At 42.9% G+C, this 21,111-nt stretch overlaps 1 protein-coding gene across 1 annotated transcript in view; it reads left to right on the forward strand.

The window, feature by feature from the left end:
- The window catches only part of syt12 (synaptotagmin XII), a 23,502-nt gene extending 3,535 nt beyond the window's left edge, over window positions 1-19,967 (forward strand). Inside the window, exons 2-8 of the mRNA XM_080504372.1 lie at window positions 8,694-8,754; window positions 9,877-10,070; window positions 11,248-11,652; window positions 15,568-15,783; window positions 17,245-17,365; window positions 18,636-18,769; window positions 19,708-19,967. Coding sequence (XP_080360498.1) covers window positions 8,709-8,754; window positions 9,877-10,070; window positions 11,248-11,652; window positions 15,568-15,783; window positions 17,245-17,365; window positions 18,636-18,769; window positions 19,708-19,881 — 1,290 coding nt within the window. The 5' untranslated portion in view covers window positions 8,694-8,708 and the 3' untranslated portion in view covers window positions 19,882-19,967. The remainder of the gene's footprint in view (window positions 1-8,693; window positions 8,755-9,876; window positions 10,071-11,247; window positions 11,653-15,567; window positions 15,784-17,244; window positions 17,366-18,635; window positions 18,770-19,707) is intronic.
- The last annotated feature ends 1,144 nt before the right edge of the window (window positions 19,968-21,111 follow it).

A 21,111-nucleotide genomic window follows, 5' to 3' on the forward strand; every position in this document is an offset into this window, starting at 1 on the left:
ATGTGTGAAGGATTCCTCCTGATAAGCTGCATTGTAGTGGAAGTCGTGGAAATTACATTACTTTTTTTTTTACCAGAAAAAGGCGTCGTAGCGCTGTATTACTTTGGTAGATCTTCTGTTTCTTCCATTTTTGACATAATAGAAGGTGAATAAACCTTTTCCCTTAACCTTAAGTTAGGTTTAAGTGATGGTTTTTCCCTGTCCCGCGTACGCCGCCTTGAAAGGTAGTTAATCTCGTCCCGAGTCAGCATAATTAGGTAATAGGCTGAGGTAACAAATCTCATATGATTTAGCGTCGACGTCGAGGAAGCAGAGCAAGGCCTCGGGATTCCAAACCCGACGAAGTTCTTTCAGGTGTGGAAACACTCGACAAAACGGTGCTGCAATTTAAAGCTGCTGCCGTGAGGTCACATGTTTCCTGTCATGTTTCATCAGGAGGAGTGAAGCAAACCCCAACAGCTCCGGACGTGTCCTCCCTCTGCCACGTTTTAGCCTTTCGGACGCTCTGATGTCACGTAGAAAGAAGCGTGAGGGTTTATGTTTTTATTTATTTTTTTGTCAGAAACTCGTCAATCAGCCACATGAACGAAGAAGCAGTGAAAATATCCAACGTCCACATTTTTGGGAGACAAATCAAATTCTCCTTACTGGAGTTATTTAAGGAGCTCTCCACTAAGTAATGAAATTCAGCAGCACAAACAATCCAACCCCCGCTCACTGTTACACTCGGGGACGCCTTCTCCATCAATTCCACTTTCAAATGAAATTGATTTTGAAACATCTTCTTCTTTTTTTTTTTTTTTTTTCTACTGAGTGCATTCAGGCATTTATCTCACTGTCTTTCACAGCTGGAGCTGAAGGGTGGATGAAAATTGCTGACACATCAGTGAGCGAGAGGAAAGTACCTGGAGAAAACCTCCATATGAGGCTCGGCTTGCATGACCGGGGCCTCGTTCACGCTGCGGGGAAATGAGACTTGTGTTGCCAGATATGGCGGGTATCCCCCAACTGAGGAGCCACACTCTCTTCCATTTGAACTTCATTTCATGTATTTGTGTGTTTTTATAGTTTGCATGGTTTTAACATGATTCCTACACAGGCTGACATTTGGACTGGTTTTAATTGAGGTGTGTGGGTTTGACGTTGTTTAGGTTGGAGAACGGTGAGTCACATCTGGCAACCCCGGGTGCTGACCGGAATGCCATCCATATTTACTTTGGTCAATTGTGTCTTCTGAGCGTGCGCTCTGAGGCCTGAAACCATCGGGTTTGATCACGGTTCACTTTGGCAGCTCATGTTTGAAATGATCACGCAAAAAAAAATTGGATCCTAGAAAAAAAAATCAGAATTGAGCATCAAGACGTGCGGTTTCACACTGGTCTCTGTCCAAACAATGACATTTTATTTTATTTTGTCATCTTCGAGTGCTTTTACAGAGAATGTAGGATTAATTATAGAGTTTTTCAGGGTATTTTACACGTAAAGGTTTAATTAAAATTGGCTTTATGTTGAGATAGTAGTATTCATCATTATCATATATGCTCTGCCACAACTAAGAAAAACATAAAAGTTTCAATTTAAAGGTTATTATGGCACTCTTTTTATATGATAATGAGCTGGATGTGGCCCCTGAACTAAAAACTATTGACTGTGTTTTCCTGCATTGGCAATAATATTTATAGATCAACAATAACAATGGAGGAGTCGAGAGTGTTTGTTCTGCTCACGCTTTTTAATTCAACAGCACTTCTCCAACATTTACCACACAGTCATCTGCATACATGGAAACACGTTTTTTTTTTTCATCCAGCAGTTACTGAGTGAGTCTATAAGATGATGAAGAAAGACATTTTTTAGGAGCCAAAATGTTTGTAGTGTACTGCTGCATTATTGATGTTTATAGTGTAATGTTCTCTGCGTGGGTGTTTATTACAAAAAAAAAAAAAATGTGCTAACTAGTGGCCCAATATGCTAACTACATCATGTTGAGTGATTCTGCCGTTTCCATGTATACAGACATTGTTTTCGAAAATGTTGCAGGTGTAAATGGGAAAGTTTCTGAAAGGAAAAACCCAAAACAATGCGTTTTCACTTGAAACGTCACATAAACTGAACCTAAACCTGCTCAGTTACCTGATAAAGGGTTAAGTCTATGTAAATAAGGGCTTTTTCATCAAAGATCTATTATTATCGAGCAGCAGTGAGTTCAATTATAACTCAGCCCCCCTTTTTATGATTTGGAGAAAGTAACGCAGACGTAAAGTTTGAGCTCTGAAGGATTGATGGAGTTGCACCGTGCAGATTCTTCCTGCCGCTGTGCAGCACAGCAGACGTCTGAACTGGAGATTCAGATAGACGGACGGAGTGACGGAGGGAAGGAGTGACGGAGGGAAGGTTGGAGGAGATGTGTTGTTCTGCTGTTCTGTCAGGCGTCCTGCAGCTCAGCAGCGAGCCGGTTAATTTGATTATGAGTCAATGGGCGAGATTAAAAGCCGAAGTGATTGGTCAGTTGTTGGAAGAGCGAGCGAGAAAGAGTATGAGATCTGCTGACAGGCCTGCGCTGCTCCTCATCCTCATCCTCTTCTTCCTCTCCTCTCTCCGTCCCTCTTAATGCTTTCTCACCACACACACTCAGCCCTCTTTCATTCTCAAATATCAGCTGGTTCTCGTCTCTCCTCCCTCTGTGTTTCCATCGGTACGTGTTGGAAAGAGAATGAGGCCGAGCATAAATCAGCATGTCTGCTCTTATTGATCAAACCTGCTTTAATATGCAGCTGCAGCAGGAGGCTTCCCTGGTTTGCTTCCTGCAGGTGTGTGCATGTGTGCAGCAGCTTGGTCGTGTCTGACCAGGAGTCCTGCTGTGTGACTGGAGGAGACCTCAGAGAAACCTACTCAGTGTTGCAGGGCTCAGTTTGTATCTTCCTGCTCAGAAACATTCAAACTGATCTGATCAAACTACTACAAAGAAGGTAAAAAAAAAAAAAAAAAGTAAAACAAAACAATCGAGTTCTGCAAGTTTGTTCATAGAATGATGAAAACTTTACAATAACTTCCAAAATAATTATCCAGTAATTAATAAACCCGCTCAACAATGATGATAATAATAAAAAATAAGAATTAAAAAAAATAAACAATTCTACAGCAAACTTGTGCAGTATGTTTTTATTACAGCCACACCAAGAGTTGAAGCAAGAATACAAACGACAGCATCCTGATTACAAATATTAAATTGGTAATAAATATCCAATATATCACAAATGTATCACAATCCCATTATCAACATAAAACTAAATTGTGCTTCTCTACTGAGTATTCATGCTCTGCAAATTGGAAATGACAGAATTTTAAATGTGAAAGAAGAGAGCAATAATTGTTAATAATTCATAAAGCATAGTGTGATTAACCAATAAATACATTTTCATTGATTCACCTGGAACTTAGTAGTTTAGTTTTATTATGGTTTCACCGTCTCCCCTTCAACAAAGGTTATTAAACTGAGACTCATCATCACATTAATTGCCCTACGTGGACACAAATAAAAACCGAGCTGAAATCATCCATTAGATTCAGGAGCAGAGATACATTGAAAACATCCAGTACTGGGATGAAACTTCCACTTCTGCCTAAACGCAGCTTTAATTAAGACCCGAAACCTTTCCTTTATCATTAATCTGACCTTCAAACATGTGGAAACCTCAATGTCAGCACTGCCCTCAAAATAAGGAGCTTTGATGTACAACATCTGCCATGAAGGAAACTCAGACAAGCAGCATAATCTTACAAAGGGATTTAACAAAGGGATTTAAGGTTTGTGATGGTCTGGCTTTGAGTCAATAGAGCAGTAAGAAAGAGAGAGGGGGTGTTTATGGCTCAAACCAGCTTTGAGGAGTGTTTCTAAGTGTTTTCCTGGATGCCTGAACCTTTCCTCTGCTTAATTACTTTGACTTTTAACAAAGTGGCACCATAAAAGTGTTAAAGCATCAAAGACTAAAACTAGAAATACAAATGCACACCCATCAGGTGAGCTCATCATACAAAACCAGGGCTTATTCTTTATCACAATTAGTTATTGGACAAAAATCTTCATTGTGGAATTAATCTCAACCGCAGGACAGTTCAATGTGCAACAGAAGTACGTTCAAAAGATTCAAGGTGAGAAGCTTCCCGGGCTTTAGATAAACCTTTGAGTCAACCTCCAAATAAAACAATGAATTGAGTTTGACTTTCAAAGTTTTCTATCATCTGTTTGCAGCAGCTGTGATTAAGTTTGACCTCGATGGAAAATAAAAACACTTGCTGTGATTAAAGCTGTAATTGGGCCGTCGTCTGACAGCCTCCTCGCAACCCTGGGAAATTCTATTTGGCGATTCTGTGTTCTTCACATGCGGGAGATCATCTGTGTGTGTTAATGAGCCGTCAGCCGAGGGGGGGAGCCTCCGATCTGGAGGAGGCGACGTATCCGACGGCTGCGGTTTGGAAGGGGAGCTGCTCTCGTCCCCGTCACGTCTCCGTGGATCAAAGTGTAATTGAGAGGTGGGAAAAGCCTGATTCTCCCCTCTGGAGTCTCTGGAGCACAGGCACTGCTGTGTTCTTTTATACCAACGTGGTCGTTTCTCCAACCCTTCAAGTGGAGGCTTCCCTTCGGCTGGACGTCCCTGCCAGGACTCTGCTCTCTCTCTCTCTCTCTCTCTCTCTCTCTCTCTCTCTCTCTCTCTCTCTCTCTCTCTCTCTCTCTCTCTCTCTCTCCCTCTCTCTCTCTGTGCAGCCGTCATTTCTTCATTCGTAAATTCAAGAGAATTGCTCTGAATTTGCTTTCAAATCATGTAAGCTCTACATTAGCTGGGTTTGAAGGCATGTTTTTTGCACTGTGTACAATATGGAGAAATTGAAGGGAATTAAAGCGGGCCCACATCGTGTGATTTTGGGTTGACTTGGAATAAAGATGTGCAGAAATATTGAACTGTCCCAACAAGGAGTCTCATGTCGTACTACAGAGTCACTGCTGCTTCTATATACATCAATCCATCAACACAACATTCAAATGATGGCTTACAAATTACCGCGTAGTGAAAACTACATAGAACCCCTCTGGCTCCTTCTTTTCTCAACTTGCACATAAAATGGTTCCAGATGACTTCACCTGATTTGTCGATCACCTGATGTGACAGGCAGTGTATTCTTATATTTTATATTCTTGGTTTTGATGTTTGGCATACCGGTCGTCAGCTCAGATTCAGGCCCTGTTTACACGCTAGCGTTTTCAAGTGAAAACCTGTTGTTTTTGCATTTTCATTTGACAAAATAGTTTGAAAACGATGTCAATTTACATGGAAACAACCGAAACTCTGAAATCGTTGTAGCTGGTATGCTTGGCCCCCAGTTGGCGCTGTTGTTACCTACAAAAGTCATGTTTTTGTCCGCCTGTATGTATCTATTGGTTTGTACGTCTGTACGTTACCAGCTTTTTACAAAAAGCTATTGACCTGAATTGTATTAAATTTTCAGAGAGCATTTGTAGATTTTGAGAGCGATTGGGTCAAAGGTCAAGGTCAGGGTCACAAAAAGGTAAACAAAAAGTATTTTTCATCATAACACGGTCACTTTTAATCCGATTGATGTCACACCAATGCCAAAATGTTCAAACCCCTATTCTCTGATGTGCCACATGATACCCTGACATTATTACCCTAGTTTGTGATTTGGGGTCAAAGGTCGGGGGGAGGGGGGGAGGGGCACACGTAAATTGCAAAATGTGTCTATATGTGTCAAACAGTGATAACATGAAGCAATTCGATCAACCATGACAAACGATGGAAGGAATGGTGTGGTGGACCAAATAACCTTGTAATCCTATAGTTTCCATGGCGACAAATGCGCTCTCCTGTTGGATTGTTGTAATGAGTGATTCTATAAAGCGAGCAAGTCCCAGGAGGATATGGACGGGGAGTCATGTCTGTATTTATATTAAACTTATAGCACATAAGTTCATGACATCCATCCTGCACATTGTAGAGCATAATACGTTTATATGAGTGTCTTTCTTCAGGGAAGCTTTGGGGTCAATGTTGCATGGAAGAGCAGCCCATTTGACCATTGGCTGCTTTTTATGGTTGATGGTAAAGTCAATCAATCAATTAATCATACAATATATCATCTTTCTGACAATAAAATGTAATTGGTCTAATAAAGCATTCGGACCTACAATATATGTATTTGTAACATGCATATAAAACACATACAGACATGGAAAAAGGTGGTTAGATGGTAAATTAATGTAAAAGAAATCAACCATAATCTAACTGATAAAAGGGAAGTGAAAACATGGTTTATATAAACACTCAGTGAAAGATTAAATCAAATATATTAAAACAGTTTCAACTCAAGAGATGTGTTGTAAGTTTCCATTTAAATAGATGATGAGGCTCTCAGGTTTCAATGATGTGTTTCATTCTGATCCAACCTGCTGCCACTGGAGTGTTTAACAGACTTTTGCGGTCTGTAGAAAGTGTCTGCTTGTTTTCAAGTGCACTTCTATTTCTGGCCTGTTTAACATTTGTTAGCATTGTGCAGCTTTCGGCCCCCCGAGGCGACCCGACGCCTACGCCGCCTCATTGTTGTTCACTAAATCAATCTGAAACACTGTCTCACTCTCCTTCCTCTTTTTTTTTTTTTTTTAAATGTTACTGCCAGTTCTGGATCCCACCTTCCTCTTCCTCGCTCACTTCCCTCCTGGACCTGGATGTGAGCCGTACTTGGGGGGCTTCAGGTTTTCCCGTGTCTTTTGCTAATGGCACATCAGCAGCCATCAGTGGGCCTGCACTGCGTCAGCCAATTTAATTGGCCTGCGTGGTTGTGGTCTGTTCAGCAGAACTGACACACACACACACACACACACACACACACACACACACACACACACACACACACACACACACACACACACACACACACACACACACACACACACACACACACACACACACACACACCTGAACCCCCCCCTAGTTTCTTTCTATATCATTAGTGTAATGCTCCCGTTTCCCCAAAGCAGCTGAGATATGGGGAGAATCCAACAAGCGAGGAGGAGGAAGAGGAGGAGGAGGAGGAGGAGGAGGAGGAGGAAGGGGAGAATGAGTCACACACCAGCGACCCTGTTTTTGTTTTTTGTTTTTGTTTTTTCACTTTGCAGAGGAGGACAGGAAAACATTTTTTCTTGTTTGTCATTTCACAAGCAGCCTTGGTGCCGTATTGAAGACAGTAATGAGGACAGGTCTTCAGAGAGGCCAGGGAGTGGATGCAGTTTGTCCACCGATGAAGGGACACACCCCCCTCCTCTGGTCTGGTCCTTCCTGATTATTTTTTCGCAGAGCAAAATCCCCGTAAATCAAATCTCCCACTCACACACCGCTTCATTAGTAGCACATTGTGCAACTCATTGCAGCAGTGCGTACATGTACCGGTTCAGATGTATGGACGTGTGCATGTTAATGGAAGACAATGGGATGTCTTCTCATGTAATGCTGCTCCGAAGAAATCTATTAAAAAAAAATGAATTCAGCCCTAAAGTGGCTCCTGCTTTGAAATGTCCACAGAGCAAATAAAACAAGTGAATAAATGCGGAGGGCTTGTCGGTCCATACAGAATGCCTGCTCATCCTCCATGTTTAAAAAGAAAGATGTTGTGTGACGGGACAGAAGGAGAGGATCGGAGCTTCAGCAGCACTCCTTTGTCAAAGGTGTGATTCATTGCTGCTGTTGTCTCCTGGCGATCCAGACCTGCTGCGATGAAGCCGCGCCGTTGTGATGAATGCAGTATCTGCTTCAGGATTGTTTCCTTGAAGTGTGAATGGTCTTCACTCAAAGAGATGTCGTCTGAATGGAGAAGCCGCGGGATCTTCCAATAAGGACATAAATGTCCCGGCTGCCAGCTGTTGCATCGGTTCCATAAAAACACACCGTAGAGTTCAGGCTAGGAGTCGACGTGCATATCGTTCCATGTCATCCAGGAGAGACTAGATATGGCCGTGTGACAGCAGTGCCCTCTCGTTCACTCTCATTCTTTTCTTTGATGGATCCAATATTTCATATAATTTTCTTAGAGGCAGTCTAGAAATCTGCAACTGTTATTATTGTTTTGTTTTTTTCCAATTCATGACCTTTTAAAATGTCTGTTTTCTGTTCTGTTCAGACGGCAAACTTTTGAACTGATGGTTCTTCTCCTCTTTCGACTGGAGGAAACAGCCTCCATGGTTCCCAATAACAACATCAAATGTTGACTTGTCTGACCTCGGAACAGTTTTCCATTTTTCTTCTGACCATTTAAATGACAGAAGCATTTCTGCATCGTGTTCACAGGCGTGAAATAAAAAAAGAATCTGATGTTTCTTCACATATATTTGATGAATATAGTGAATATAGTGGGAACCACTGCAGAGCGGCTGAGGAGCCACAGGTTGCACGCCGCTGACTTCATTCCTCTTTTGTGAAATGATGCACTGCAAAGATGCTTTCAATGCAGTGCTTCAAAAGGGCGTGATCATCATCATCATCATCATCACCCATGAATGCACAACCCAGCAAACTGATCCAGCCGGCTTGTAGCTGCAGTTCGAGATGAATTACATAATAATGTCTTTTTTTAATATCAGTGATGTAAATCTGAGCAGATTGTTGTTTTTGTGTGTGTTGGTGCAGGCTGGCTGCAGCACCATGTCCTCGGCTGACGGTGGGGATTTACCAGGGTACCATCTAAGTGGTGAGTGAAGAACACCTTGTTTCTTTTTTTTTTTTTTCTCGGGATTATCTCGCCTCGTGTGACGGCTCAAGAGCTGGACCTTCAAACACACTGATGGGTGGGTGTGTGTGTGTGTGTGTGTGTGTGTGGTGTGACAGATGAGGCACTTTTTCATTTATTCGTTCAATGCAGTCGCCTCACTTCGGGCTTTGTGTGTCGCTCACTGAAGGTTGTTGATGTCGTGTATCTTGTGATAAAAGGCCGAGGTAAGGCTGTAAATGTCCTCCCACAGGAAAGATTCATCCTCCTGAGGCGGCCCGACGTGCGTAATCTCATCCATAATCCCTCTGAGATGCACACATGAGATGCAACAACAATTAATTGTCAGCGACGTTTTGTATTTATCCACATTTCGTCCGATCAGACATGAAATGTTATGCGTCCCGACTCCTGGCTGTCAACACCGTTCACAGCTCAACGAGGAGGCCTGAAACCGCCCGGCTGCGCTCAGCGACTGTGAGCTTGTTCAGACTCCTGCTGGTGTGAAGAGAAAGAAACACTTCCTCCTCCTCACGTTCTTCCAATCTGTGTGCATTGAAATGTGCAAGCCTCATGCTCCTGCTGATGAAATGCGACTACAGTATAACTACTAACACTATTTTTGGTAACTATTATCCTCAGGTCTCATCTGGATGTGGAACTGTTTTCAAAAAGTTGCTTTTCCAGTGGCTCCGAGCAACGAAAAATTGCACGTTTCTAATTGAAAATGTAGTGTAAACATGTAATGTAGCTGCAGCTGGTGTCTTTATTTCTTTATTTCACCATTTCTCAAAACTCTGATTCACCTGCCAACATGAAGGACGTCTGTATAAATCTACTATTACAGCATTCCAAAGATTATTACAGCAATAAACTAAATCGAGAATAAAAAGAAAACATTTTTGTTACTTTGTTAAGTAGTTTAAACTGTATGTGTGCTAATGTATGAAATTCCTACAATAACATCACATAATTTTTGCCGGTACGTTTTGAGTTAACTGACTAATACAGCAGTTGCTTTGCTCTCTGAAGGAACTAGTTACTGTAATAAGGAGCATTTCACCAGTTTACATGACACAGTTGAAAAGTGCTGGTCTGTTCCAGTGGTGCGAAACCCGCCGGGCTGGGAGGTGGGCATCTACCTGGTGGGCTTCTTGGTGCTGCTGGGCGTGGCCGGGCTCAACATCTGGAAACTGTGGAAATCTGGAACGTTCCCCGCTCCGTCCCCCTTCCCCAACTTTGACTATCGATACCTGCAAGAGAAATATGGCAACTCCTTCTCAGAAGTCCGACAAAAGGTGAAGTAATGCTCCAAAGAAGTGTGACGTTCCCGTTATTAGAGTTGATTTAGTCAGAAAATCCAAGGTCAGATCCTAACGTTTTACTACTTTCTCATTGTACGGAGTCAAAGATGATACCAACCATTTATTTTTTTTTAAGTACTGTATGTGTGCTAAAGCCTGGAAATATTAGATTTTTACAAGCAAATGACATCCAAGACATTTAATATTCAGCTGTACCCAAAAATCAACCACATTCTCAAAACGTATACTTCAAAAAGCACATATAACCTGCACTTAGCATCTCTGTTGATAGACGTTCTGGTATTTTTTTTTGCTATATGTTAAAGATTGTTGGATTTTGCAATGATTGTGGATTTGGAATTCATTTTTGTACAACTTCAGAGCTACAGATTCCAAATACGTGAAAAAAATTTAGAAAGTACGATGTTTTTCTATTTAGATTTTATATAAATTTTGTGCTCATCTCAATCATACAGGATTTACATTAGTTCCAAACATATGCTATTTGTTTTAAATTACTTGTATTGATTAACGACTACACTGATGTAAAAGACATGAGAATGTTTGAAACTCACGTTTATCACGCTCACCAGTTTACCTTTGTAAATAGACAGTAGGGGGAAGTGCAATATAGAGTATTGTACGATCTACCAACAAATTTCGATAGTTTTTTTTCATTCCGATGTCCAGGCCATGTAATGTTATAGATTTGTTTGTACACTGGAAAAAGAAATCTACAAAAATCAAGGCAGTTGTTTGATTTACAAACAAACAATATGTTCGATTAACATGCGTTTGTTGAATTTCTCTTTGTTAAACATCGTTCTAATACATGTTGTTCTGATAACGTAATTAAAAGTGACTCAATCTACTTAATCTGCATAGATGGATATGTGCAGCGTGATTAAATTACATTAACTCAACTAATTATTTTTTGGAGTGTATCCATGCACACGTTCACACAGTCTTTCATTGAACACTCTTATTTTTGTTGTCTGTTGAGCGATATTGCTCATACTGCCCCCACAGGACATCAGTGGTACTGCTTCCCAAACCCAAGCTCCCTGGAAATGTACCAAATTATGCAACGAACCCAGAAGACAGACCGACGCCTTCGCCTCCGTCGTCATGGTTGAAGCTCTAATCTTTTCTGTGGTGTCCCAACTTGTAGAGAGTGGCAGCCAACAACCACCGCCGGACCTCCACCGCCTCCAGCCGTAAGCCCAGCCTGGCCCTGGGCGACACCCCGGACGGCTTCAGGGACCTGGGCCACCTGGAGCTGATGAGCCGGGAGCTGGACCCCACCGGCCTGGCTCAGCTCAACCGTTCCATCTCCACCGACTCGCTCAGCTCCATCTCCTCCATCGCCAACAACTTCGGCCACGACTTCACCGTGGGCCAGCTGGAGGTGACCCTGGAGTTCGAGCAGTCCCGGCAGCCGGGCCACGGCGTGGGAGTGCTCCACATCACCCTGCACCAGGGCAAGGACCTGCTGGAGAAGGAGGAGGGGGATTTCCCGGGCTGCTTCATCAGGGTGTCGCTGGGGTCGGAGGAGCTCAACGTGGGGGTCACACGGGTAAGACTGGTGGCATTACCCACTAGGGATAATGAAACAAATGACCTTTACTCTTACTGTCATTACTGTGAGGTTTGTTTGGTTTTTTTGCTTCTGCTATAGATGAAAACTGTTTCGGAGCTGCAGAGCTGCTTTCTCTCCACATTTACAATAAATAGACCATCAGCAGTAGGAACAGTATCTCATAAAATCCAAAATGACCTCAGTCCTCCTGACGGGAAAGTTTCTGGAACCACAGTAGCTTAGATGCATTCGCCGTCTTAAATAAACATTAGCTTGCCGACATGAGACCTGCCTGCAGCTGCATATTTATGGTTTATTGTTGTGTTTTTCTGATCTCTTAAGACGCACGCATACAGATTTTAGACCTTCCCACTTCCGTAACTTCACTTGAACCTATTGGGGGAATCAGTCATTAAACACCTCAACTACGTCACGGCAGCACTGCAATTAGAAATGAAGCATAAGCATAATCACATCAGACATTATAAGGAAAGACAAAACAAATAAAAGGAGACGTGTAGAACAAAACTGAGTCGGAAAGCCATATGATCAAAAGTCAGCACTTCTTTATTGTTTATTACATTTAAACACAATGCAGTGAGGTTAGAGTTTCGACATGACAAAAGCCGAGCCATGAAACAGCAGGAACCGTGAGGAGGAGGAGAAGGAGACACATAATGAAGAGACAATGTCCAAGAAAGCAACATAAGACTAAATCCACGACATGTAGAGATTTTTGCTGATTGTTCTCGCTGCTGTTCTCATACTCAAGACTGCATTTTCATGCTTTAGGTCTTGGTCGTGGTCGTGGTCTTGACTACAACACTGAAGTAACACATTGCTTTTTCGATAACTAATTACTTTTGACTGTCAGGAGCTTATAAATGACTCGTCATAGCAGTCGTCATGTACTAATTGCAGTTTTCACGTCTTGAGAAAATCTTTTTATTCAGTTCATTGATGCTCATTCAAACATGTGTTTACCTGCCTTCAGGTAGTGTAATGCAGCGTCACGGCCATTCTGGGTGAGAGATCCCTTCATTAAAACGTGGAGATGGAAACTCTCCTCATAACAGCTTCACTCCTGCCCAATGAAGCCGAGATCCAGGACACAACGGAATGAAAATAATAGAATAGCGTCTCACGTGGGCGATTAGCAGTCAAACCACGCTGGGCAAGCTTTGGCAGCGTTGGAGAGAGAAGCGGGCCCCTGACACCGTGGCAGAGGAATAGCCATTGATCCTCCCCGTCTCCTGCTCAGGGGGCAGTTTTGGCTTTGTCTTGAAGTGTGTTTAAGATTTCAGCCCTGGCTGAGATCAGGACGGAGACAGTGATACGAGGGCGAGGAGCTCCGTCTCTGCAGCCTGACAGGCCGGCGCCGTCCCGTCTGTGGGAAGAGCCCACTTCATTTGCTGGAGCGGTCCGTCCCCGGGGAGGCTGGAGGCAGGGAGGCTGATTTCACCACTGCAACCGTCATCAGGAGGAGATGTGACTGATGCTCAGAGCGATTTATCACCTGTAGACCGCCGGCTCTCCATGTGTGTGTGTGTGTGTGTGTGTGTGTGTGTGTGTGTGTGTGTGTGTGTGTGTGTGTGTGTGTGTGTGTGTGTGTGTGTGTGTGTGTGTGTGTGTGTGTGTCTCCGTAACAGAGCCTGAAACACAAATAAACATGATGAAAATACTAAATTACATTTTAAATATAAATTATAAAATATCAATATAAAATATCATTTGATTACTGAATAGTCTCAATAATGGAGTTTTAAACTGAAAGAAGAGACCATCAAATAGATAGGTAGATAGATAGATAGATAGATAGATAGATAGATAGATAGATAGATAGATAGATAGATAGATAGATAGATAGATAGATAGATAGATAGATAGATAGATAGATAGATAGATAGATAGATAGATAGATAGATAGATAGATAGATAGATAGACAGATAGATGGGAATGAGCAATTTGTTAAAAGTCAAAACAAAAAGACAGTTATATCAAAATAAAGAAGGCATTACAGATGAATTAATAGATAGATTGGTAGATCACATGGTGATAAATGAGTGAATAATAGCATCACTAAAAAGAAAATCACAAGTTAAGGAGTGACTGAATGGAAGGGACCGTTTCTACCAGGCGGCTCTCCTCCTCATGGAGCTCGTCCTGAAGTCCAGGACGACCCGGTCGTCTTCAGACTGTGCTCGCTCTCTGAAACCTTCTTGACGTGTTTTCAAAAAATGTCCCCCTGAGAGCCTTGACTGTGATAAGAAGCGAGTTCTCCGACAGCAGCGAGCGGGTCTGTGCACGCCTCCATCTGCTCCACCTGCCTCCCGCCTCCTGCTCTCAGTGCAGAGTTGCCAGAAAACTCACACGTTGCCGTGAGTCATCGCTCTGTCGCGGTATAGCTGTGGCTGCCTATGCAGGCTGAACCCCCCCCCCCCCCACCACCACCCCCCGTCGGCCTTGTTGTTCTGTTGTGTTAATGCCGCCCTGGCTTGGTGTCATAATAATGGAAGCAGCCACTCACGCTGCAGCTCCACCGCCTCATTCTGTATTGTGGAAATGCTGACATCAGCTCCACTTGGCTGGACGGTCAAGCAGGCTTCCCCCTCCCTCGGGTTTTTTATTTTTCCTCACTCATTTCCTTCTATCCTCTTTATTCCACCTGTCCATCACCCCCCCCCCCCACCACCACCACCACCACCACCACCACCACCACCTCCACCCACACATCCTTCTTTTACCTCCTCCTCACCTTTCATTCTCCCCGTTTATCCACCTGTCTCTGTTTTGCACTCGCATTCGTCTGCTTCTCCTTTTGTTCTGTCTGCTGGAGCTCATACACACATCCCTCTTTCTCATTTTATCAGCTCAGCCCCCCCCCAACCACCACCACCACCACCACACACAGACCCTGTTATCCCCTGAGTCAGGCAGACAGCCTCACACTGTGGTAGGAGGGAGCCATCCCCTGAAGCCTCCTCGTGCCTTCGTGGAGCTTCCCTTCATTCCGTGGGTGTCGGCTGGGCTTGTTATGATGCAGTTCAGATTTCTTTTTTTCGACGTGAAGAGCAATCCAAGGTCAGCCACCCAGGCTGATCTGTCGCCCCTGTGCTCTGAATTCACAATTATCGTATTGTTCAGCAAGCCGTGGTTTCAGCATTCATCCCCAGCAGCCTGTTTTACTCCGTTTCTCTGTGTTCAGCTCAGATATACATCTTCACTGTATCTCACACGTTGAAGAAGAAGGGAAAAAAAACAACATTGGTGTGAAAAGGGGCTATTAATAAACCTTCTCCTCTTCGTACCGCCAGTTGCCTGGTAACTTTCTGTCCATGCGTTATGATGCGGCAGCAGCTTCCCTCAACTTGATCTGGAGTGATCGTGGTGCAGCCCGAAGCGCCCCAGACTCTCCTCCAACGCAAAACCCGTTTCGCCTGCAAGGGCAACGGGGAAATGAATAATGTATGTGCTAATTCACTGGGCTCGGACAGATACAAGGGGATAATCAAAAAGTAGCGCCTCAGTGAAAACAGCTGTCGCTCAGGTTGAGGGGTAAGTCAAGGTCACTTGTTCGATCCCTGACTTGCTGCCATACATCCATCCCTCAGTAGAGCTTCATTTCTCTTGTAAGCAATGTAGGCGTCGCAAATGTTTCCAGATATTTTGTAAAAAGTTTTCTTGAAGTTAGACTCAGCTGGTTGGATTGTCTGTCCTGATGTCAGGGTTTATTATGACCGTGCTCCTTGATACTCTTCATGATGACTTGATGATTTACTCGGATCCTGCTTTCAGTTAGTGAGCGTTTTGTGAAAAACGCTTCGGCTGTCAGATGCCTCGCGATGAGAACAGAGCTTCAGTAGATCAGTCCCTCCCGTAGGAATTCAGTCTTTCTCCCCTTCTTCCTCCAGGTCCAGGCGAACGCCTTCACCGTGATCTTTGACGAGCGCTTCTCCGTCCCCATGGACGTGGCCACGCTGGATGAGTACAGCCTGCGCTTCGCCGCGTTCGGCATCGATACCGACGAGAGGAACATCAGTGCCGGCGTGGCCGAGCTGAAGCTGTCAGACCTGGACCTGACCATCAGGCCGTTCAACGCCTGGCTCTACTTACAGGACGTCAACAAGGTGCGTAAGGAATAGAGCACACACTTAAAGCACAGCAGAACAACTGGTGGTGGAAAGTAACATAGTTGTACTCAGTTACTCCATTAAAGAAGTATTTGCACAATACCTGACACAACCTTTGACTGAGTCTTTACATTTGAAGATGACTATCTGTACTTTTCACGCGTTCACTCTCTTAGAACAGGCTCATTATGTGTTTTAACGTCTATGAGGACGATTCAAGAAGGAAAAGCATCATAGAAGCTGGAACTTTGTTGTTTCAGTGACCAGAAAAGAATCTGTACTTAGACTTCAGTATAGAGTTTGACTCATTCTGGCAAATCTTCCAACTGAAGAATGTAAAAAGAGTTTGTACCAGAAGCTAAGGAGCGCACAGTGGTGTCTGCCTCCCTCTGCTGGACGCTCAACAGAACTACACGTGCAATTCAATAAGCGTATGTTTAGAAAACTATTTTAATAACATAGGTCAAATTTGGTTAAATATTCTCTTCATTCCACCCTCCAAAACAAAAAACATTATCATTTGACTATTTCAAATTTTGGACATTTGTGTAGCGTGACGCGGTGTAGCGTGTTTTGCTCTGGTGAAGAGGAGAAGAAACTGAGCGGGGGAAACTAATTATTTTTTCCTCATTTATTTCCACATATAAGGACACTTCAGGATTTTAATTTAAATCTAAATAATGTAACCATAGCTCCGACTTTACTCACATCACATTTAATTTAAGCGTAAACTACATTAAATGTGATCTAGATAAGAATAGATGTATCTTTTGTTCTGTCTAAATTAATTCATACAACATACAATTTGGTTACAGGAACACTACAACTTGATATTTTTATTTATGAATGACACATGGTATTAAACAAACATTCAGGAGCTGCAGAGGAGATAGGATGAACATTAATCTTTTAATTATACCTCCATTGTCACAACGTAGTTGGTCCAGTGTGTCTGTGTATATAAAACTTGTTGTTTACTAACTAAAAGTATCACATGCTCTGTAGTTATTTAAGCTAGCAGTTAATTTGTCTTCTCCACTGCTTTATTCAACTCAGGACAGACGCTCACACACACGTTATCCTGAAAGAAATCACAGAGAGAAAACCTACACAAGCACAGGGGGAACCCAGGATCCTACCAGTTCATCATCTGCTCTTAACTGATAACTCGCAGACCCTCGACACATTACTAATTTGACCTTTTCTGTTGTGGTGCAGCCTAATTATCTTTCGAGTAGAATCACAGAGTTTCAACACAATTTTCTGCTTGAGTAGTTCAGAACTTCCTTAACTGCTGTAATGTGTCTTTAATTTTCCATTTTGTCTGCGGCTTGGTAACGTATAGATTTCACATTTTAGGATAAATTGATTCCATTAGGCGCGTTTAGTGTAAATTGAAGTTTGTAAAGCACAAAGCAGGAAGAGGAGGCCTGACTTGGCTGTTCTCTCTCTCTGCAGGCTGTGGACGCAGTCGGTGAGATCCTGCTGTCGCTCAGCTATTTGCCCACAGCCGAGCGCCTCACTGTGGTCGTGGCCAAGTGTAAGAACCTGGTGTGGACCAACAGCAAAAACACTGCAGGTCAGTGTGTGTGTGTGTGTGTGTGTGTATGTGTATCTGATGAATCCTAAATGTTTTCTATTAATTTTCTTTTAAAGATAGTTTGATTTAATTTGGCAGCAGAAGATAATAATACTGTCCATTCTGGCCGTCAGTTGTCTGTGTTGCACGCCACTAATACTGTTTACTGGAGTTAAAGGTGGAGACGAACAAACTTGTAGTTATGAACTTATGAGAAGAAGACAAAGCATCAACAAAAGACACCAGCACTGTTCTGAGAAGACAAAGCTATTAACACTGTCACACTTCATAATAATGTAATAGCGTCTTTATTTATGTAACCCTTTTTAAAATAAAAGCTTACAAAATTGAATAACCTCAATCAACATGAAAGAAACAAGCAGTCAAAATGAAATATATGAGAAATGACATCATGAGGACCAATAACAAGTATAAGTTCAGGAGTGCATCGGACTGGTTAAATAGTGACAAAATAACCTTTTTAATTTAAACTTCAAAGTTTTTTTCTTTGTTGTGTGTGTTGAGTAGACATGATGGAAATGTCTATGCTGTATATCCCAAAAAACAACAACAATTCAATTCAACTTTATTTATGTATTTAGGCAATAATTCAGAGAAAACTGAACAATTCCACATGAGACTGTGGAAAGAGAAACCTTTTACTGAACCAGGCTGCTTCCTGCTGCCAATTACGAACAAAAATAACTGCAATCTCAACATGAAGCTATTTTCATTATTCCTTCTGCTGCAAAAAAATCTGAAATGTCCAAAAACAACTCTCACTGTTGCGTTATACAGATTTTCACAAACTAACCTTGACGGCATGGCCGTGAGGCTAATACTAGTTTGTATTTTCACAATAAGGGCGCTATCGTCCATGGTATCGCTCGTCTTAAGTAATTCGTTGAAAAATAATCAATGTTTTGTTTGAAAGTTTTACCATTCGCCCCCTGGAGCCCCCTGCTGGCCGGTTTTGTGTTTGACACCCTTGGTGAAGACTATCAGAGTAAATTAAAATGAAATGAGATCCCAAAACAATGTCCAGACAGACACTGCAGTCCCAGCCAGGAGTCACTGCAAGAGATACGTTTTCAGAGGACAGGGATTTGGATTGAATAAAATAGCGATCAAGAAGCTGAAGCGTCGTTCTTGCGGGTTGGAAAGAAGCGCCACTTTCCCAACGGGGACACAAACTTAAGATGTTGAAAAGTGGACGTGGCTCAGATCCGCCACCTGCTCAGGCTAGACTCTTCTCGTCCTCTCCCCGCAGATCCCTTCGTCAAAGTGTATCTCCTGCAAGACGGCAAGAAGATTAGCAAGAAGAAGACGTCCACGAAGCGGGACGACACCAACCCCATCTTCAACGAAGCCATGATCTTCTCCGTGCCGTCCCTGGTCCTGCAGGTGATTCTCCCAGCCGGACCGCCGGCGTCAGCCGGATGAGAGGGCAGGGAGAGAGCGAACAGGCACTGAAGTCTGAGCTCTGCTGTTCAGTGTCTCTTGGAGGATTGAACACCATCTTACAGGCGTCCAGACACACCATCGAGTAAAATCTATGTAGGAATAGGATTTGAGTCATCGTGTAGAGCTCTTGATAGTACCTTGGTTGTTTTTACCTTTTATAATGTGGATAGTTTGCAGTTATCAAGTGAGAAATCAGCTCATAGTTGAAAGAAAGAAATAATAAGGTCAATAAAATATTTTAGAGTTTAATGTAAATGGAATGTCTTTGTAGTGGTTTAGTGTGTTTCTGGTCAATTTGTGTCTCCGAGGCAATTTTCATGTCACTGTGGATATTTTGTGAGTTTTTCATCACATTGTCTCTTATTTTGTTAACTTTCTGTTGATTGTTTAGCGTGGTCATTTTTTCTGATCTTCCTGTTCCTTCTCCTGTCATTGTTCTGATCATTGTTTTCTTTTTGAGATTGTACACCACTCCTGCTCCATTTCTTTCTCCTGGTCATTTTGTTTTTCTCTTTTCAAGAATCATTTTTGTCTGTTGTAGGTCATTTTGTACCTTTATGTCATTGCATCATTTGTGCCCCCCCCCCCCCCCCCCCGTTTCAATCATTTCTGTTCATTTTCTGTTGCTTTTCAAATGTTTCCTGCCAGATAAGATCCTTTAATATCTTACTGGGGTCACTTCCTGCCTGTGTTCGATCACTTCGCACACCTTCAGGACTACGTAATAATTGCCTTTTCGCTGCTCATTGTGTGTTTGAGTACCAGATTGTACAGTAGTTCGGCACATGTATTGAACACATTCCCTAATAACCTGCTTGGACCAGTGTGTCACGCTTCCAGAGCGGGTCGGGTGACTCTGCCTCGCTGTCTGCCTGCAGGAGCTCTCCCTGAGGGTGACGACGGCCGAGGCCACAGACGACGGCCGCGGTGAGAACCTGGGTCACGTGATCATCGGGCCCGAGGCCAGCGGGATGGGGATCACCCACTGGAACCAGATGCTTGCCACCCTGAGGAAGCCCGTGTCCATGTGGCACCCACTGCGCAGGATATAAGCCCCACCACCCCCCCACCCACCACCCCTACCCGGACCACCATCACCACCACTCTCGCCCCGTTCGGTGCCATGCTCTGAGTTCAGTCTGAGGAAGGTGGTTATGTGACTCCTCATCTTCACATAACGGGAAGCAATCTTTAAAAAAAATAAAAAATAAAATAAAAAATCAGAGTTTGACTCTGATAGGAGCCTTATTGATCTCTGGATCAGTCATGTAATTTGTTTTTGCCACTTCTCCAGGGGGTTGGGTGCACTGTGGGTGAGGAGGGAGGTCCAGTTTTAAAGGAGACCTGAGGTGGAGGTGTTCCCTTCCCCACTCCCCAGCAGTCAACACAACTAATCTGTTCTTCTAGATCTTGAAGTGAGCTTTATTTACAAAGCCTTTCCCAAAAAAAAAAAAAAAAATTTACAACAACCCTCCCCCTGCATGGTGCCTCCTCTGGTCGGGGCCGTGGAGAGCAGAAGACAGGATCGTTCTCTTTCTTGTTATTGAAACAGTCATTGATTGCACCTACTTGATTGATTTGGCAGCACCGAGAGGTGCTCACTCTGTGGGATTTGCTTCTGTGATTTGTTAATGGCGAGACAGACAAGTAATAGAGGACTTTGGTATGTTGAGTATTTATTGTGCTTTAAAAAAAAACAACAACAACAACAAAAAACATCCAGGTATTCTTATCCAGGTGAAATACTAGTAATTTGTAGCAGTTGTTACAGGGTGGCAAAATTAATGTAACCGTCATAGAAATACAACTCTGCATTCTTCTATTTTTACCATGATTACAAATGCAATACTCGTTGCATAAGCATTATTGAGAGTGTATATATATATATATATTGTACTACCACATTCTTCTTGTTGCCATTTTTCCTCTCAGTCCTGCGTGTGAAATGCGTTTTATTTCCTAATATGAGAGTTAAATAACATCAAATGCCATTTCTACTCACAATGTAACACCTGTGTCATTGCAGATCAATGAATTATTATTCACATTACTAGAAACACCTCTGGGAATTTAACTTGTGATGTAAATTATACTAACCCCTTTTAAATGGGTTTTGCAGTTTATTGAATGTTAAAGGAAACACTTTGATATTCTGTGTTTCACTCTTTTCAGTGTGAAGCGTCTCCTCAGTGCTTCCCAGCTGAGGCCAGGAGGAGGCGCTGCAGAGCCGAAAGGCTGGAATCGCAACAAAATGAGAAAAGTGGTGGAAAGGTCAGAATATC

This window comes from Blennius ocellaris, assembly GCF_963422515.1.
Source record: "Blennius ocellaris genome assembly, chromosome: 11".
Lineage (NCBI taxonomy): Eukaryota > Metazoa > Chordata > Actinopteri > Blenniiformes > Blenniidae > Blennius > Blennius ocellaris.